Below are 19,482 nucleotides of genomic sequence, written 5' to 3' on the forward strand. Positions count from 1 at the left end.
ACATTTCTATCCATATTAATTTTTAGGGTTGAGTTCTCCTTTAATGAGTCTGTGCTAGATAAAAAACTCCACACTAATATTTGGTTAAACAATTCTAGCCAAACCCTATTCCTGTCTGCTAAAACCAGCATCTTAGGTCTTGCAAAATACACACGATTACAAGTAGATTTATGTGTCAATAAATGCTATATATTAATACACTTACATAATACCAATCAAGATATTGGTCAAGATATTTACTTGTTACTTCAGTTAAAGTGAGTGAACAAATAATTTCTGAGAACAGTGTGTACAATTATACCTGCTCTTGCCTAGGTCCCATTGTACCATGTAATTAGCGCACCAATTAATAGCACCTGCAATTTGTTTCTATGGAGTGTGTCCCAAAAGAGATTTGCCTCCTCCCCCACTTGAATAGAGGAAGAACTAAATCTATGTATTAATGAGACTTTAGGCTAAGGCCACACTAGACGATAGCGCCGCGATTTGACTCGCGGCGACTTTTCGCCGCGACTTTTAAGCCGCAATTGCTGGGGAAACTTTTGCGCTGGCGTCTATGGGGAATCGCGTAAAATCGCCAGCGTAAAAACACACGCGGCGATCTTTTTTCTATTGTCGCTCGAAATCGCCTAGCGAGGCAATTTCGAGCGACAGTAGAGAAAAGATCGCCGCGTGTGTTTTTACGCTGGCGATTTTACGCGATTCCCCATAGACGCCAGCGCAAAAGTTTCCCCAGCGATTGCGGCTTAAAAGTCGCCGCGAGTCAAATCGCGGCGCTATCGCCTAGTGTGGCCTTAGCCTTAAAGCAAGAGTAGGGAGGATAATGGTTCAGGAGATGGCCTGGATAACTCCAATGATTTTATGGCCTTGGGGAAGAAGATCTCCCAGTTTCTTAGCACCAGACATAGGGGCTTTAGCCTTGATCGTTTGAGTTCACTGTATGTTCATATATTTCTATGAGAAGTCTTTTAAAACCGGGCAACTGCACATTGGTTGCACTTAAAGGAGAACTAAAGCTCAACTAAAGAAGTAGCTATAAAAGTTGTACATTAGGTTTTGAGCTTCTGTACCAGCCCGAGGCAACCACAGTCCTTTAGCAGTAAAGATCTGTGTCTCCAAAGATGCCCCAGTAGCTCCCCATCTTCTTTTCTGCTGATTCGCTGCACATGCTCTGTACTGCTGTCACTTACTGAGTACACAACAAAATGCTAACAAAATATAGTACACATAAAATAGAAATGTCACAATATAAGCCTGATTAGTGATTAATACAGATAATTTACTACATGGGAGGACAGAAACCAGTGCAATTAGCATCAGCATTTAATAATCACCCCTGTAGCATCAGCTTATATTACAGACCAACCTCATTTTCTGCTGGATAATTAGTGACGACCCCTAAGCTTAGCTTCTCAACAGCTGCTCAGAGCCCACTGAGCATGTGAGCGTCACAGACACTTTCCAAGATGGTGACCCCCTGTGACAAGTTTGAAGTCCTGGATCATTGCTGCTATTGACAAGCTGAAACTTTAGGCTGGTGCAATGGTGCATAAATATGGATTTTTTAGCCACTTTCTTTTTTAGGGTTTAGTTATCCTTTAACATTGAAATCTGCTGGTTAAAGTCACTTTATATAGGCTTTAAATGTTCATTTACCCCAGAGTCTGTGTACTCGATGAGCCAGGGCACAGCATTACTTAGGAACTAATTGCATAACAGCTGGATCATAACTGCTGGCTTCTCTGTGTATTCACTAATTATTCTATAGTTCTAAACAGATTTAATTATTGTAAAAATGGATGCCACTGACAGTTCATACTTTGTGTTCTTCATATTGATATTAATTAGGGATGCACCGAATCCACTATTTTGGATTCGGCCTAACCCCCGAATCATTTGTGAAAGATTCGGCCGAATACCGAACCGAAACCGAATACTAATTTGCATATGCAAATTAGGGATGTGAGTGGAAAAACATTTTTTACTTCCTTGTTTTGTGACAAAAAGTCATGAGATTTCCCTCCCGCCCCTAATTTGCATATGCAAATTAGGATTCGAATTCAGTTTGGCCGGGCAGAAGGATTCAGCCGAATCCGAATCCTGCTGATAATGGCCAAATCCCGAACCGAATCCTGGATTCGGTGCATCACTAATATTAATAGACTAATCAGTAGATTAACAAACTGTTACTAATTGCCTTTGGCTGTAATATTATTGACAGCTGCACTGAGGATCATGCTGAAAAAAAACTGAACTTCTGTAAAAAACATGGAGGTCTCTGCAAGGATTGCTGTTTAACATCGCAGCCCTCAGCATCACGTAGGGGCATATTTATCAATGGTCGAGTTTTGAATTGAAAAAACTTTGAAACTCGAATTCAAAAAGACCAACCGAATTGAGGTTGAAGTTTTTTTAGGGGTCGAAGTGGTCGGTATTTGAAGTATACAATTGAAGTAATAGTGCCTTTGATCTACTTCTTTTTTAACTTCGAACTTCGATCTCCCAAACTCCCCTAATGGCCTCCATACAGGTTCTAGGAGGTCCCCCATAGTCTAAAACAGCACTTTGGCAGCTTTTAGCTGGCAAATGGTCGAAGTCAAAGTTTTAAAGAGACAGTACATGATAAATTTCTATATTCGAATTTCGAAGTTTTTTTCAACTTCAAGTTGGACTAGTTGATGGTCGAAGTACCCAAAAATTACTTTGAAATTCGAAATTTTTAACTTCGAACCTTCACTTCGACCTTTGATAAATCTGCCCCCAAGTGTTCGGATTCCCTTAGTAATACAGCTGGACAAACCTGTGTTTGACTCTTTTATGTGTTACCAAAAACGACACTAAAAAGCTCCCTGGTTTATCATACTGCTGGTATAACATATTGGTAACTAACTGGTTCTGTCACCTACTGGATACCACCACTGTTCATTTACTTTTGAACTCAATTAGTCAATGAACTAATATGTTTATGACTTCTGGAAATTCCCATGGGAGCTTTCTTTATTATAGCTAGGGGCAGAATATGTACTCAGATACTACAACCTTCTGGTACAAGGAGGTGCTTGCTCCGTTTGCTTATAAGATCTTATTCTCTTTTACGCTCTGTAATAAAGTTTGTCAAACATACCAGGTGTGGTGTGTAAATTAATACAAGAGACTCTTAGAATCTCCATCAAAACACCCCTATTGTAAAATACAGGGATACTATGGAGTTCCATGACCATATACAGGTCCAAGGTAACTTCTAGTATGCTCAAATCTTACAACATCATCTTCTTTTATAATACACAAGTTCCAGTGAGTCATGTGATAGAAATTACATCACTAAGCATAATTTATAATTGATTACATCACTAAGTACCATTTATAAGGATATCATGTACATGATATTCATGGTTCTTGTGTATTATATATATCCAAAATGTTGCCTTTCATCAAGGGTATAGCAGCTCCAGATTCGGGCTTCTAACTTTTCTGCATTATGCCAAGTGCATCTCCACTACTATTCCAGGAAGGTCTTGTAAATCCATAACTGTGTGTGGTGAAAAGAGGTCCTCTTTGTGTGCTGGGTTATATTAAGATACCAGTCCTGCTATGGCCCCTGTATAATAATATGATTCTAGAATGGTGTCAGCCCTATGTGTTTAGTATTCCTTCCTGCCCAGGTTTATTTACAGGCTATGAGACCAATAGTTTCCAGGCCCAGAATTGTGGGAAGGTCACAAAGGCCGAGGCCTAGGATGGCATACAGCCCAGCCACATTCCAATTTTTTCACAAGTGCCGGGGACGTGCCGCCCTTTAAATCTCCTGCATGCCTAATTCCTAGGGTTGCCACCTGGCTGGTAAAAAAGATGGTTGAACCCAATGTTATTAATAGGGAAAAAAGTTATATATTGTCACGATCGCTGCCCGGAGCAGGACCAGGAGCTCCGGGCGGCGCAACTACCTCTTCCGACGCCGCTCCCAAAATGGCGGCGCCCATGGCCGCCACGTGGGTAGCGGCGCCGGCGCAGAGACGCCTGCGCGTAAGTGCGCAGGCGCGAAGACGTCACAACGGCGCGACGGACGCAGGCGCAGCGCGTCGGTCGCAGACGTGCTGACGCCGACGCAAGGGCACCAAAAATCCCCTTTAAAAGGATGCCTGAGGCGCCAAGATGGCGCCCGAAAATAGGATCTTGTTCCTGTAAAGATTCCTGGGTTTCCTGCTGCTATTCTTGATTGATCTCTTGTTATTGACCCCCTGCCTGGACTTTGGACTTTGATTATATTCTGCCTGCCTTTTGACCTGTTGCCTGAACTCTATTACCCCTTTTGCTGAATCCCTGGATACCACGATCCTGATCCCTCCTGAGGGGCTTCCTCCTATATCCGGACTACTCCCCAGAGGGAACTCCCGGTTCCCTGACATTATTTTCGGGCCATGGATTCCACTGAGGAAGCTCAGCCAGATTTCGGCAGGGCCTTTCGGGGCCTGCATTCCCGCATGGAGGCGTATGAAGCCCGGCAGAATTACGTGGGACACACGCTGGAGGCGATCTTGGAAAAGCTCTCCTTGTTGACACCAGCGACCCCCTGCCGGCACCTCCTCCGCAAGCGGCTGCTGCCATGGCTACCCAGCCCTCCACTTCTGGTCCTCATATTCCTGCTCCGCCTCTCTACGATGGCGATCCTCAAGCCTGTCGAGGATTCGTGAATCAGTGCCAGATTCGATTTGCCCTACACCCCACTGAATTTGACTCTGAACGTGCTAAGGTGGGGTTCGTGATTACTCGTCTGGCAGGGAAAGCTCTCGAGTGGGCATCTCCACACTGGGAGAAGCAGTCCCCACTGATGGATGACGCAGAAGCATTTCTCAAAGAATTTAAGATCGTCTTCGATGCTCCTGGCCGGGTGACATCCGCTGCTTCCCGTCTGTTCCAAATCCGCCAAGGGAGTCGCAGTGTAGCGGAGTATGCTATTGAATTCCGTACACTTGCTGCTGAGACTCGTTGGAACAACGACGCATACCATACTGCATTTTATAATGGTCTCTCCCTTCGCATCAAAGATGACCTGGTCTCCCGTGAATTACCCACGCAAGTTGAAGACCTCATCGCCTTGGCTGTCAAGGTGGACACTCTTCTGAGAGAGCATCAAAACCCTGAGAGATCGTGTCAGGAAGTTTCAACCCTTGTTGGCACCCCGCTTCCAGAGGCCTCTCCTGCAGGCTCCTGTCACTCCGCCTGCCCAAGCATCCATTTCTCTCCAGGAGGAACCCATGCAAGTGGGAAGAACTCGCCTCACTGAACAAGAAAGACTCCGCAGACGGATGTCAGGCCTGTGTCTGTATTGTGGCGGACATTCCCACTTTGCCAATGCCTGTCCTGCAAAGGCTAAGAGTTTTGTACCCCGAGGTATGTCTATGGTAACTCATGTAGGGGTCACTACTCAAAAGTCTCGAGATTGGTTTCAGGAGAAGACCCAAGAAAACTCACACAGGTTTCTCCTTCCCTTTCAGATTCGTCTGACTGATAAAACCATCTTCGGGAATGCTTTCATCGATTCCAGAGCCGGGGGTAACTTCATGGACGCTCTCTTTGCTAAGTACATGGGAATTCCCTTATTTCCTTTGCATTCTCCTATGCGGATCGTTGCCATAGATGATAAACCCCTGGACTCTGTACTCACGATGACCACTGGCGAACTACCTGTGCAGGTTGGGGCCCTGCATAAAGAGAGACTTTCGTTCCTTATTATCTCTTGTCCCGCTGTTCCAGTTGTTTTGGGTCTCCCCTGGCTGCGCCTGCACAATCCCACCATAGACTGGTCAACAGGGCAGGTTTCTCGTTGGAGCCCATTCTGCTTACAGCATTGCCTTCCTGCTAAACCCCTCAAGAAGGTAACTATCTCCTCAACCGAGTTAAAGTCTATTCCCTCCTGTTATAAGGAATTCTCCGATGTGTTCTGTAAGAAGTCTGCGGAATTCCTTCCTCCACATCGCTCCTACGACTGTCCTGTCGAACTCCTGCCAGGAGCCATGCCCCCCAGAGGCCGCACTTACCCTCTCTCTCCTGCTGAGACTACCGCAATGAAGGAATACATCCAAGAAAATCTCCAGCGGGGGTTTATCCGCCCTTCTACCTCTCCTGCTGGGGCTGGGTTCTTCTTCGTGGAGAAGAAGGACGGAGGTCTTCGGCCATGTATAGATTACCGGGGCCTGAATAAAATCACTGTAAAAAACAGGTACCCTCTGCCCTTGATCGTAGAGCTCTTCGACCAGCTGAAGGGGGCGAAGATATTCTCTAAGTTGGATCTCCGGGGGGCGTACAACCTCATTCGCATCCGTGAGGGTGGTGAATGGAAGACGGCTTTCAACACTCGTGACGGGCACTATGAATATCTCGTTATGCCCTTCGGCCTTTGCAATGCCCCTGCCGTCTTCCAGGAGTTTGTTAACGATGTGTTCCGGGATCTCCTAGGAAGGTTCGTAGTCGTGTACCTGGACGACATCCTGATCTTTTCTAAAGACCTAGAAAGCCATCGCTCCCAGGTGAAGGAGGTACTCTCTCGTCTGAGGAAGAACTCTCTCTTCGCCAAGTTGGAGAAGTGCGTCTTCGAAGTGTCCAAGATCCCCTTCCTAGGATACATAATCTCTCCTGAGGGATTTGAGATGGATCCCGTGAAAGTGTCTGCCATCCAGGAGTGGCCTATCCCGCTGAGTACCAAGGCAATCCAGAGATTTATCGGATTTGCTAACTATAATCGGCAGTTCATCCGGGGGTTCTCTTCCCGCATTGCACCTATCCTGGCCCTCATCCGGAAAGGGGGTAAACCCAGCTTGTGGCCTCCATCTGCCATTGAAGCCTTTCAGTCCTTGAAAGAGGCCTTCACGTCCGCTTCTGTCCTCCGACACCCCAATCCCGAACTACCCTTCTGCATCGAAGTTGATGCTTCTGAAGTCGGAGCTGGAGCTATCCTGTCCCAGAGACACCCCGCTGATGGGAAGTTGCATCCCTGTGCTTATTTCTCCAAGAAGTTCTCGTCCGCAGAGCAGAACTACGATGTCGGGAACCGAGAACTCTTGGCTGTCAAACTTGCCCTTGAAGAGTGGCGTCACCTCCTGGAGGGTTCTCTGATTCCTGTTCAGATCTACACCGATCATAAGAATCTCGAGTTCATCCAGTCCCTCAAGAGGCTAAACCCCAGACAAGCAAGGTGGGCTCTCTTCTTCTCTCGATTTAATTTTATCTTGTCTTATCGCCCAGGCTCCAAGAATCTGAAGGCCGATGCCTTGTCTCGTAGCTTCACTCCGGTGGACCGCTCTCCTGAGAGACAAGAGCCAATCATTCCTCCAATCAAGATTATTGCCTCCCTGTATCCACAGTTTGCAGACCAAATCCTGGCTGGTCAGTCTTCTGCTCCTTCTGATACACCCATTGGAATGGCATTTGTTCCTCCTGAGCTGCGTCTGCCTATCCTGCAACAGACCCATTGCTCCAGGCAAGCCGGACATCCTGGTCCAGCTAAGACTCTTGAACTCTTACGACGCCTGGTTTGGTGGCCTGATATCCGCAAAGATGTGAAGGACTTTGTTGCTGCTTGTAATGTTTGTGCCACATCCAAGTCAAGCCACTCTCGCCCCAGTGGGTTACTACAGCCTTTGCCGGTTCCTTCTCGTCCCTGGACCCACTTGTCCATGGACTTCATTGTCGAACTTCCTCCCTCTGGTGGGAACACTGTGATCTGGGTTGTCATTGATCGATTCTCCAAAATGGCCCACTTCATCCCCCTGAAGAAGTTGCCCTCTGCGGTGGAGTTGTCCCAGCTATTTATCCAGTACATCTTCCGCCTGCATGGTTTCCCGGTGGAGATCGTCTCCGATGGAGGCACCCAGTTTACTGCCAAATTCTGGCGTTCACTATGCAAAGACTTGGGAATTGTTCTTCAGTTTTCGTCTGCATACCATCCGCAGACGAATGGGGCAGCTGAACGTGTCAACCAGGCCCTGGAACAGTTCCTGAGGAACCACGTATCCCTCTGCCAGGATGACTGGTCTGATCTCCTCCCATGGGCGGAATTCGCTCATAATAATGCTTGTCGTTCCTCTACAGGAAGGTCTCCGTTCATGTCGGTGTATGGTCAGCATCCTCAAGCTTTTCCCCAAGACTTTGTGTTATCTGACGTCCCGGCTGCTGACGATTCCGCAGCCCATATGTCTGCTATTTGGGCTGCTACCAAGTTGAACCTAGAGAAGAGCGCTCTTGTTCATAAGACTTTCGCGGATCGTCGTCGAAGATCCTCTCCTCCCTACAAGGTGGGTGACAATGTCTGGCTCTCTTCCAGGAATATCCGGTTGAAGATACCATCTCCCAAGTTGGGTCCAAAATTCGTGGGTCCATTTCCCATCTTGGAGATAATCAACCCTGTGGCTGTCAGACTCCAGCTTCCACCAGAGATGAGAATCCCCAACGTGTTCCACGTGTCTCTGGTGAAACCCGCCATCACTAACCGGTTCTCTGGCGGTCAATCTCCTCCTCCTGCCATCTCTGTGGAGGGTCAACTCGAGTACGAGGTGGAGAAAATCCTAGACTCCAGGATCTCCAGAGGGTCCCTTCAGTACCTCATTCAGTGGAGGGGCTTTGGCCCTGAAGAATGCTCCTGGGAAGGACACCGTGATGTTCACGCTCCTCGTCTGGTGAGGGATTTTCACGCCAAGTTTCCCCAGAAGCCTTGTCCCGGTGGTCCTGAGGCCCCCCCGTGAGGGGGGGGGTACTGTCACGATCGCCGCCCGGAGCAGGACCAGGAGCTCCGGGCGGCGCAACTACCTCTTCTGACACCGCTCCCAAAATGGCGGCGCCCATGGCCGCCACGTGGGTAGCGGCGCCGGCGCAGAGACGCCTGTGCGTAAGTGCGCAGGCGCGAAGACGTCACAACGGCGCGACGGACGCAGGCGCAGCGCGTCGGTCGCAGACGTGCTGACGCCGACGCAAGGGCGCCAAAAATCCCCTTTAAAAGGACGCCTGAGGCGCCAAGATGGCGCCCGAAAATAGGATCTTGTTCCTGTAAAGATTCCTGGGTTTCCTGCTGCTATTCTTGATTGATCTCTTGTTATTGACCCCCTGCCTGGACTTTGGACTTTGATTATATTCTGCCTGCCTTTTGACCTGTTGCCTGAACTCTATTACCCCTTTTGCTGAATCCCTGGATACCACGATCTTGATCCCTCCTGAGGGGCTTCCTCCTATATCCGGACTACTCCCCAGAGGGAACTCCCGGTTCCCTGACATATATAAGGCCGGTATTTTTTTTCAAGAAAAGGTGGCTACCCTACTAATCCCCAGTGCTCTGGTTGGAACTTGTTCATGCTCGCGAGGCTGGGAAATAAGGCGGGGGCTCCCCCTGCTGTTCATAAGTATGATTGTTCCCCTGCTCAGCAGTTAGGGACCGTCTGACAATTCCTATCCACAGCAGTAAATGAAGGGAGAATTTCACTGCACACAGTCAGGTTTCATATAAAAATGGTACACATTTTTTAATTAAAGGATATTGGAGATAGGTTTCTTTTTCATTAAAGAAAGTAAAAATGGGATTTTATTTTTTTGCCTTTACATGCCCTTTAAGGACTGAACCACACAATGCGTCTTCTTGATATCCAACGCGCGGAAAAGAAGCGCATGTGAGGAGACGGATGTGACGAATATAAGGTAAGTAATAGAAATGTCGGACCTTGTCGCTGCGTGCATCCAACACGACTGTCGGATGCAAACGCCACATGTTGTGTCTTCATCCAACAGTCGTGTCGGATACACTCAGCGACAAGGTCGGACATTTCTATTACTTACCTTAAGGTCTTCTTGAGATCCAATGCACTGAGTGGAAGTGCATGCGGGGAGGTATATGTGGCTAATATAAGGTATGTTATAGAAATGTCGGACCTTGTCGCTGCGTGCATCCAACACAACTGTCGGATGCGAACTCCGCACATTACGTCTTCATCCGACAGTCATGTTGTGTCGGACACACGCAGTGACAAGGTCCCACATTTCTATTTCTTACCTTAAGGTCTTCTTGGGATCCAATACGCTGAGAGGAAGCGCATGTGAGGAGATGGATGCGGCGAATATAAGGTAAATAATAGAAATGTCCGACCTTGTTGCTGCATGCATCCGGCACAACTGTTGGATGCGAACGCCTCATATTGCGTCTTCATCCAACAGTCATGTCGATCCGACATTTCTATTACTTACCTTAAGGGCTGAACCACACGATGTGTCTTCTTTCGATCCAACGCGCTGAGAGGAAATGCATGCGAGGAGCCAGCGAATATAAGGTAAGTAATAGAAATGTCGGACCTTGTTGCTGTTTGCATTCGGCACAACATGACTGTCGAATGAAAACTCAACGTGCATCGTTCACATCTGACATTTCTATTAATTAGCTTATATTCACAGCATCCATCTCCAAAAATTCGCTTCCTCTCAGTGCGTTGGATCTCAAGAAGACACATTGTGGTTCAGCCCTATATTTTGTGCTTTTGTCTCTCCGCATGCATTTCCTCTCAGCGTGTTGGATCTCAAGAAGACGCATTGCGTGGTTCAGTCCTATATTCGGCGCATGTGCTTCCTCTCAGAGCATGGCATCGGAACAAGCAGCACCATGGCATTTAGCCCTTAAGGCCCCCATACACGGGCCAATAAAAGCTGCCGACAGACTGAGTTGGCAGCTTATTGGCCCATGTGTGGCACCATCCGATGGGCTTTCCTGATCAAAATCTGGGCGAAAGTTGGCCAAATCTCAATCTGGCATCGGATCCCATCCGATCGCGGCCGCATCTGTGCGTCTATGAGGTCCCGCGATCCCATATCGGATCTATTCTAATCCGATCATTGGGCCCTAGGGCCAGACTCGTTTCGGGCATTAATGCCGCCTGAGGCGGCGTTCAGCATGCCGCCCCCCTTTCCCTCGTCACGATTACCTTTAGATGGGGGTCCAGTGGGGCCTGAATCGCAAGCACAGAGAGCAAAATTTTGATCCCTGCCCTAGAAAAGCCGAATTTCCGGTTTAATAACCGGAAATCTGGCTCTTAAAGTTACCAGGAGTGTCTATTTGCCGCCCCTGGTGACTGCCGGGGGGGTGCCGCTTGAGGCAGACCTTGCCACATGGCAGAAACACCCCTGCCTAGGGCCCACAACAGGTCTGGACTGAGAATTAAAATAGGCCCTGTCATTTAAGGTACACAGAGGCCCAAACAGCCCCCACCAGCCCACTAAATACTGACTTTCTATGGGACCTTATAGCAGCCCCTCTGGCATTTTCCATGAACCCACAGATTGCCAGTCCGGGCCTGGCCCACAACCCGATATCGCCAGGATCAATGTGCGCATATCAGGGCCACCTATAGCCTTTTATTTTACAGTATTCTGTTTACACATAGGCATGCATGCTACTGGCATCAATCTCCCCCAAATCACAGAACATGCCAGGAGCTAAGTGCTTGTTACTACTTGTAGCCCAGTAACCATATATGGCTGAGCAGTTGCCAAAGAGAAACTATAAGGGGCGAATTATTTTGCTAGCAACAGCAGATTAGGACGAGAGAACTGAGGGCAAAACTCTTAAATTTACATGCAGAAAACATATAGCTGGACCTTTCATGAATGATTTAAAAAAAGACAGGATATGTTTCTGTCCCCTGTAGTCCAGTACGTTTACAGGTCCCTAAGGCAACCTGTGCCTCTTCAGCGGCGTGCCGGGAAAGTTTCTGTGAAGCGGCTCGGCGTTCGCGCTGCGGAAGGATATTCAGTGACGCGGTGTGCAGAGGAGCTCTTAGATGCCCTGCCTCTACCTCGCGTTAGTCATACCTGTCTCACACGCGCACTTGTCACTACCTAACAGGATTCTGCCTTGTCCTATGTGTCAGCATGGCTCTCTAACCGTGCGCACTAACAGAGCAAGTGTGAATCAGCACTTGTGCTGCACCGACACAACCACTGCAACCATGGTGTAAGTATATGCGGCTTTCACTGCGCCTTTATCTTCGCATAGTGTATCAGAACAGCTGAGCAATCTGTGCCACTCGCCTGTAACTCGTACTTTAACTTTTAGTATGTTATACAATGGCCAAGTCTAAACAACTTCTCAATTGGTCTTCATTTTTTATAGTTTTTATTTGCTTTCGTCTTCTGACTTTCCAGCTTTCAAACTGGGGTCGCTGACCCCATATAAAAACAAATGCTCTGTAAGGCTACAAATATTGTTAATTTGTAATATTGTTATGGCTACATTTTATTGCTCATCTTTCTATTCCGGCCCTCTCCTATTCATATTCCAGTCCCTTATTCAAATCAGGGCATGGTTGCTAGGGTCATTTGGACCTTAGCAACCAGATTGCTGAAATTGCAAACTTGAGAGCTGCTGACTATAAAATGCTAAAAAAAAACTAAATTGTAAATTGTCTCAGAATATCCCTCTCTGCATCATACTAAGATTTAACGTAGACGTGAACAATCTCTTTAGCATAGGGCAAATCTGTGGCTGGGCATTAAGCCTTAGCAACTGATCATTATTAGGTTTTTTCCAGCCAGTTGGGTTAGTGCCCAGATGCAAATTGACCCACTGTTTTATAAATGAGCCCCACAATCCAGTTGGGGGATCCCTCTGCATAGACTCCTGTGCTGTGTTGTCCCAGCCTTGGATATATCCATGTGCCCTCCAGGTTTTGTTGGACTACAACTCCCAGAGGCCGTTGATGAATTCTGCCCATTGTAGCTTAGGAACAGATGGAGGCTTGCAGGTCGCACACACTTTACACTTAAAGGGGTGGTTCACTTTTACGTTTACTTTTAGTATCTTATAAAATGCTAATTTTCAATTGGTCTTCATTTTTTCTTTTTTTTACAATTTCTTAATTATTTGCCTTCTTCTTCTGACTCTTTTTGGACTTCAAACAGGGATTACTGATCCCATCTAAAAACAAATGCTCTGTAAGGCTACACATGTATCGTTATTGCTACTTTTTATTGCACATCTTTCTATTCCGGCCTCTCCTATTTAAATTCCAGTCTCTTATTTAAATCAGTGCAATGTTGCTAGGGTCATTTGGACCTTAGCAACCAGATTGCTGAAATTGCAAACTGGAGAGCTGCTGAATAAAAAGCTAAAAAAACTAAATAAAAGTAAAAACAATTGCAAATTGTCTCAGAATATCCCTCTCTACATCAAGAGTTAGTGTAAACGTGAACAATCCCTTTAGCATAGGGCAAATCTGTGCTTGGGCAGTAAGCCTTAGCAACTAGTGCTGTGAGTGCCGACCCGATACCTGTGGGTTTACCTTGCACCCTCCTTTACAGGTCGCAACCTTCCAAATGTTGGCTTCTGACTTCCAGGTTGAGTTTTTATAGACGCGCGCCTCTCAACCCGTCCCTTTTGTGGCGTAGTCGGCGGGGGTCTATAAAAGAAAAGTGACACCCATAAGTCAGGTGGGTCGGGAAAACCTGACCCGCACATCACTATTTGCAACTGGTCATTCTTTTTTTTTGCTCAGCCAGTAGCGTTAGTGCCCAGCTCCAAATTTAGCCAGTGCTGTTTAAATGAGCCCCATAATCCACTTGGGGGATCCCTCTACATAGCTACCAGATTGCTGAAACTACAAACCGAGAGCTGCTGAATAAAAAGCTAAATAACTCAAAAACCACAAATAATAAAAAATGAAATCCAATTGCAAATTGTCTCAAAATATCACTCTCTATATCATACTAACAGTTAATTTAAAGGTGAACAACCCCTTTGAGGGGCAGGTGCCAGTCATGTCTAGTGGTACTGCTGCTGATTATCACCATGATGATAATGGCATTCAGAAGACTACAGCTCCCAGCAGCCCCAGGGCACCTTTGGAATCAGCAGTTAAGAGCTGCAGACTTGTGAATGTCTACAATTGTGTTACTGCAACACATCACAGACAGGTGGGACAGAGTACTGTACAGTTAATAAGAGTGGGGAGATGGACTGTGTGTGTAGTCAGTAAACTTCCAGTGCAATGGTGTGAGTCTGCTTCACAAACACAAAGATCCTCTCTCAGCTTCTCTGTCTGTATTTAATGCATCAACAAACAGGCCTGTCCTTCATGGTGTGTGTTGGGGAACAATTATTTCTAATTCCACCTGATTCTGCCAGTTGCTGCCCTTCATATCCCAGCATCCCTCAGCAACTTCTGTTGATTGCTAGATGCTTTTGTGCTTGTAGCACCCCCTAGAGGCAGCATGTCGTACTGTCCTACTGTTATTAATTCACACCATGTTACCTTACTGCAGGGGTGTCCAAACTTTTTGCAACGAGGGCCAGATTTGATGAGGTGAAAAATGTATGGGGGGCCGACCATTCAGCCTGACATTCTTTGAACCATTAACATCATTTAACTAATTTAAACAAGGAATCATGTAGCCGTAGCAGTAATATTTGAGCACATTAGTGAAATGATCTGCCACTTGGTCTATACTGCTGCCTGTGTGCTGAAGGTGTTCGCAATAGACACGTACTGGAACGTAGAGACGCCATACTTCTTTAGTTCACTGTACTTGCACGTCAGTACATCTATTGACACCTTCAGCCCTAAAGAAGTATTTGAAGTGGCGCGTCATGTGCCAGTACGTGTCTATTGCTACGGCTACATGATTCCTGATTGCCCTGTGCTGGTGGGCCGCATTATTATTAATGTCATTATGGAGGCTGAGGGCCAGTGTAAATTTGAAAATGGGCCGCATTTGGTCCCCGGGCCTGACTTTGGACATGCCTGCCTTACTGGATTGGTAAACTGTGTCTTTAGTTGTTTGTCACATCACATTGCAGTGTGGGAGAAAGTGACTGCAGGATTACTTTGTAATTATTGCTGGAGTGGCTTTGTGTGCTGTCACATCTGTTGTCTGATCCTGGAGCAATGGTTTCACTCCCAGGGGCACATTCAGAGCTGTTTTTCTTATGCCTCAATGTGTGCCCCAGGGAGCTTTATACACAGTATTGCCAACATGCTGATTTTTTGTACAGAGAGGGTGGCTCTGTGCTTCCATATATACAGTTCTTTTCCCAGTGGGACCCACCAGGAGGTCACATTTCATTTCTTAGGAATAAATCTTCACATTAGCCAAAGACACATCTTGTACCAATGTTGTTTTTTTCCCATTATGCTCTTGTAAGCCTCCCATACTTTTCATTAATAAACACTGGGCTAATATGAAACTGGGCAGTACCGTATAGCAACCAATTAGCTCCTTTCAGCTAACTGGGTATAACAGTTAACGTGGATATGTTGTTATTGTTATAGGTGACTGCCTAGGTGCCGTTTTGTCTGATGTAGATAAATGAGCAACCATATGTTTGAGAAATGAGCAACCATATCTTTGAGAAAGGCTAGATTGCTAGCCGAAACGTTGGTTCTTATTTTTGACTAATAAACACTGTTATTTCTTTGTAAGATCTGTGAGTGCGAGCCTCCTTCTGGTATATATTTATCTTTTTGGGCTTTATTTGCACCCAGGCAACTTGGTTATATATATATATACATATACATACACACATATATATATATATATATATATATATATATATATATATAATGTCATAATGTAACCCTGTAAGAACTTTGTTCTATAGTATACACCCATACAATGTGTCCAAATTTTGTCCCCCACCCACATGATCCCACCACCAGCCATTAACTATTTTAGTTCAGTGGATTGAAGACACTACATGGATGGTATGAAAGGACCATCAACCCAACACGGTAGATTCTGTTTTCTGGGTAACTGTTTGAACTGGGCCACACCGGCCATTACATGATGTAAGTCAGATCAAAGTGCTGGCTGGCACACAAAAGGTTAACATCTGTTTGGCATTCTAATAACATTTTTAAAAGAGAACTAAACCCTAAGTAAACAAATAGGCTAGAAATGTTGTACATTATGTTTTAGGCTTCTGTACCAGCCCAAGGCAACCACAGCCCTTTAGCAGTAAAGATCTGTGTCTCCAAAGATGCCCCAGTAGCTCCCCATCTTCTGCTGATTCACTGCACATGCTCTGTGCTGCTGTCACTTACTGAGCTTAGGGACCCACTCACAATATACAGTACACATAGAATAGAAATGTCACAATATAAGGCTGATTAGTAATTAATACAGATAATTACTACATGGCAGCACAGAAACCAGTACAACTAGCATCAGAATTTAATAATCAGCCCTGTAGCATCATCTTATATTACAGACAAACCTCATTTTCTGCTTGTAAATTGCAATGACCCCTAAGTTTAGCTTCTCAACAGCTGCTCAGAGCCCACTGAGCATGTGATTGTCACAGACACTTTCCAAGATGGTGACCCCCTGTGACAAGTTTGAAGTCCTGGATCATTGCTGCTATTGACAAGCTGAAACTTTAGGCTGGTGCAATAAGTTCGGTATATAAAACATAGTATTTTTATCCATATCCATTTTTAGGGTTTAGATCTCCTTTAAGCGATGGGGATTCTATAGGGACACCAGGGCAAATGCCTTTTGTGTATACAGCACCCAGTATATATGAATAGTAGCCAGATGGTGCAGAGGGTCATTTGGTGAAGTCTCTGAGAAAAATGGTAAACCATAAAGGAACAACAGAAAGGATTGCGAAAACCAATGTCTGTTTCCATTCTGTGAGTTGTGGTTAGTATAAGGAATATCTTTGCTTGTATATTTTTATTATGCATTGTGGTACAGACTGTAAGTGCTGTAGTATAAGGAATATCCTACTCTCAGTTGCCCCCTCCGCATCATGTAACACCAGCCAGGCTAAGCAGCTTAGGGAAGGCTAACATCTTCATAGAAACTAGGAGAAAATAAAGCAAAATAAAGATACTTTGGACAAATATAAAGATTGTCCAGCTGTTGCTCTTTAATTGGTGCTTAAGGGGTTATTGGGTTTAACTGTTGTGTCACTCAGACTTTGGCCTATGACATTGTCAAATGTTGACATTTTACCCACATTATAAACCCTATTATCTATTTTGTATCTCTTCTGATGATCTTGCAACCCAACCAATTTCTTGGTCAAGTAAATTTTGTTGTTTATTTAACTTTCTATTCTCTATTTTATAGGCCTTTTACCTCCCTCTCTGTGCCTTCCGCTGCCATTTCCAGCAGGAATCGTGCTTCCAGTCTTATCTCTCGTGTGGAAATAAAACCTTCTGGCAGAAATGTCTCTTCTGGCCGCCATAAACCTCGACCTGGAGATGTCTATGTTGCCAGTTAGCACACTGCACTGGCGGGCGGATCTCCTGAAGATCCCTGCTCATGGAAATCCCTATGAACATCTCTCTTTGCCCATGGATGATGGAGTGAACATGCATGGGGCTGAAGCAGGATGCCTGGCAGGTAATGATTGATTTTAATTGAACTGTGTCTTTTAATTGGCTCATGTGACAGTTAATTGGCTCATGTGACAGTTAATTGGATTATGTAACCTAACATGTTTGGTTTGTGTGCACCCAGGGGCGGCCCTTGGTTCTTAAAATGGCAATTTAGGATTGCCCAATGGCACTTACTACAAAAAAAGTATATTATTATGAAACTGGTTATTTACATTACTGCAGGGGGCATTTGTTCAGGGGGTATAGTTTTCCTTTAGGGCTAGTCCACACGGGGAGATAGCGACGCGTTTGCGGTCGCGGCGACAAAGCGCCGCGACAGTCGCCGCGACCGGCGCAGGCGACAGTTTTGTATAGGCGCCTATGTAAAAACGCCTGTGCTAACCACACGAGGCGATGCGCTTTTCAACAGTCGCCTGAAAAAGCCTGGCGAGGCATTTTCAGGCGACTGTTGAAAAGCGCATCGCCTCGTGTGGTTAGCACAGGCGTTTTTACATAGGCGCCCATACAAAACTGTCGCCTGCGCCGGTCGCTGCGACTACCGCAAACGCGTCGCTATCTCCCCGTGTGGACTAGCCCTTAAAGGTGGAATTCCTGTTTAAATTACTTGTGAGAGATTAGTTTCTTGAATGCTTTTGGCAGGGTAAAGCAATAAATGGGAACTTATAACTGCAGTGGGCAAAAGTGAAATTGGCATTCTAACCTTTTTTTTTTTTTTCCCTCATCAGGTGATGGATTAACAGACTGGATGACTGAAAGAGTTGATTTCTCCTGTTATCATCCTACGTCTGTGTATCCATCATTGCCAGGCCCTTCAGCCTCTGATTTGGAGATCATGGCTACTCTCCTAAAGAAGGAGCTGGAGCAGATGGAAGATTACTTCCTGGAGGAGACACTGTCTCCAACACAACCAATGCCTCCAGATCAAGTGGCCCCTTGCACCCCTCCATCACATGAAGTGCATTTCCTCTTCCCCACACCAGACCATCAGCTTGGTGGAAGTGAGTTAGAGTTTCAGGCCTATGTTGAAGAAACATCACCACCTGCTTCAGTCTCCATGGAAACCCTGGATTCTGGGTGTCTGGAGCTCTTGAACCTCTACTCTGATGTTCCTAGTGATTTCCCCAGAGAACAACTGCAGGATCTGTCTGTGACGAAAGACACCACTGTCCCGCCAGAATTCTCAGAACGACCAAACAGGCCTACACCATATGACCGTCCAAGCTGCAGTGCTTTTCCCCAACAAAAAGGTGACCGCAAGCAGAAGAAGAGAGATCAGAATAAGACAGCGGCATTACGATATCGGCAGAGGAAAAGAGTCGAATACGATGCACTGGATGAAGAGTGCCAGAGCCTGGAGGTCAGAAACAGAGAGCTGAAAGAAAAATCTGATTCCATCGAAAGAGAAATTCAGTATGTAAAGGACCTACTTATTGAGGTCTACAAGGCTAGGAGTCAGAGACTCCTGAATAATTAGATCTCTGCAATTTGTGCGCCATGTTTTTTCCTGCCTAAAAACACTGCATCAGAATGCCTGGTCACTCCCTTTTTGTAGTCCCCGGTAATGTCATGGAAGTGCTGGCACGTTTCACAACACTTTTGGTGCAGGGTAGTTAATATTTAGTAGCTTTATGTTGGGGTGGGGTTGGTTTTCAGCTTGTTGACTCTTTTGCATTGTTTGTTAATGATTTTTGTGTAATTTAGTAGTTGTGCTCCCACATCCTATGATCTAAGATTTGGCAAAATACTTGCAAGAACGTGGAATGTTTTTTCCCCTCACACGTGCAAAAATTATATATAATAATTTCTGGTAACAAAAATACAAAGTACCCGATTTTTCCAACATTATATGTGTATTTCCGTATTCTATGTTCAAGAATTGCCTCCCTGGAGCTACTAATGCATAGGGGCATCACGGTGGCTCAGTGGGTAGCCTTGCAGCATTGAGGTCCTGAGATCAATTCCAGCCAGAGCACTGTTTGCAGGGAGTCTGCATGTTTTCTCTTTGTCTGTACAGGAATGGGATCAATTATTCTGACACCCCTTATCCAGAAAGTTCCAAATTACGGAATCTCCCATAGACTCCATTTTATCCAAATAATACAAATTTTTAAAA

At 45.8% G+C, this 19,482-nt stretch overlaps 1 protein-coding gene across 1 annotated transcript; it reads left to right on the top strand.

Annotated features, from left to right (window-relative positions):
* Positions 1 to 11,775: 11,775 nt before the first annotated feature.
* On the top strand, positions 11,776 to 19,214 carry LOC108697726 (cyclic AMP-dependent transcription factor ATF-5). Its single transcript, XM_018228039.2, has 3 exons — positions 11,776 to 11,980; positions 17,098 to 17,373; positions 18,095 to 19,214. Exons 2-3 carry the CDS (start codon positions 17,196 to 17,198, stop codon positions 18,841 to 18,843), a joined length of 927 nt encoding a protein of 308 aa, XP_018083528.1. The 5' UTR covers positions 11,776 to 11,980; positions 17,098 to 17,195; the 3' UTR covers positions 18,844 to 19,214.
* The last annotated feature ends 268 nt before the right edge of the window (positions 19,215 to 19,482 follow it).

This window comes from Xenopus laevis, chromosome 7S (assembly GCF_017654675.1).
Source record: "Xenopus laevis strain J_2021 chromosome 7S, Xenopus_laevis_v10.1, whole genome shotgun sequence".
Lineage (NCBI taxonomy): Eukaryota > Metazoa > Chordata > Amphibia > Anura > Pipidae > Xenopus > Xenopus laevis.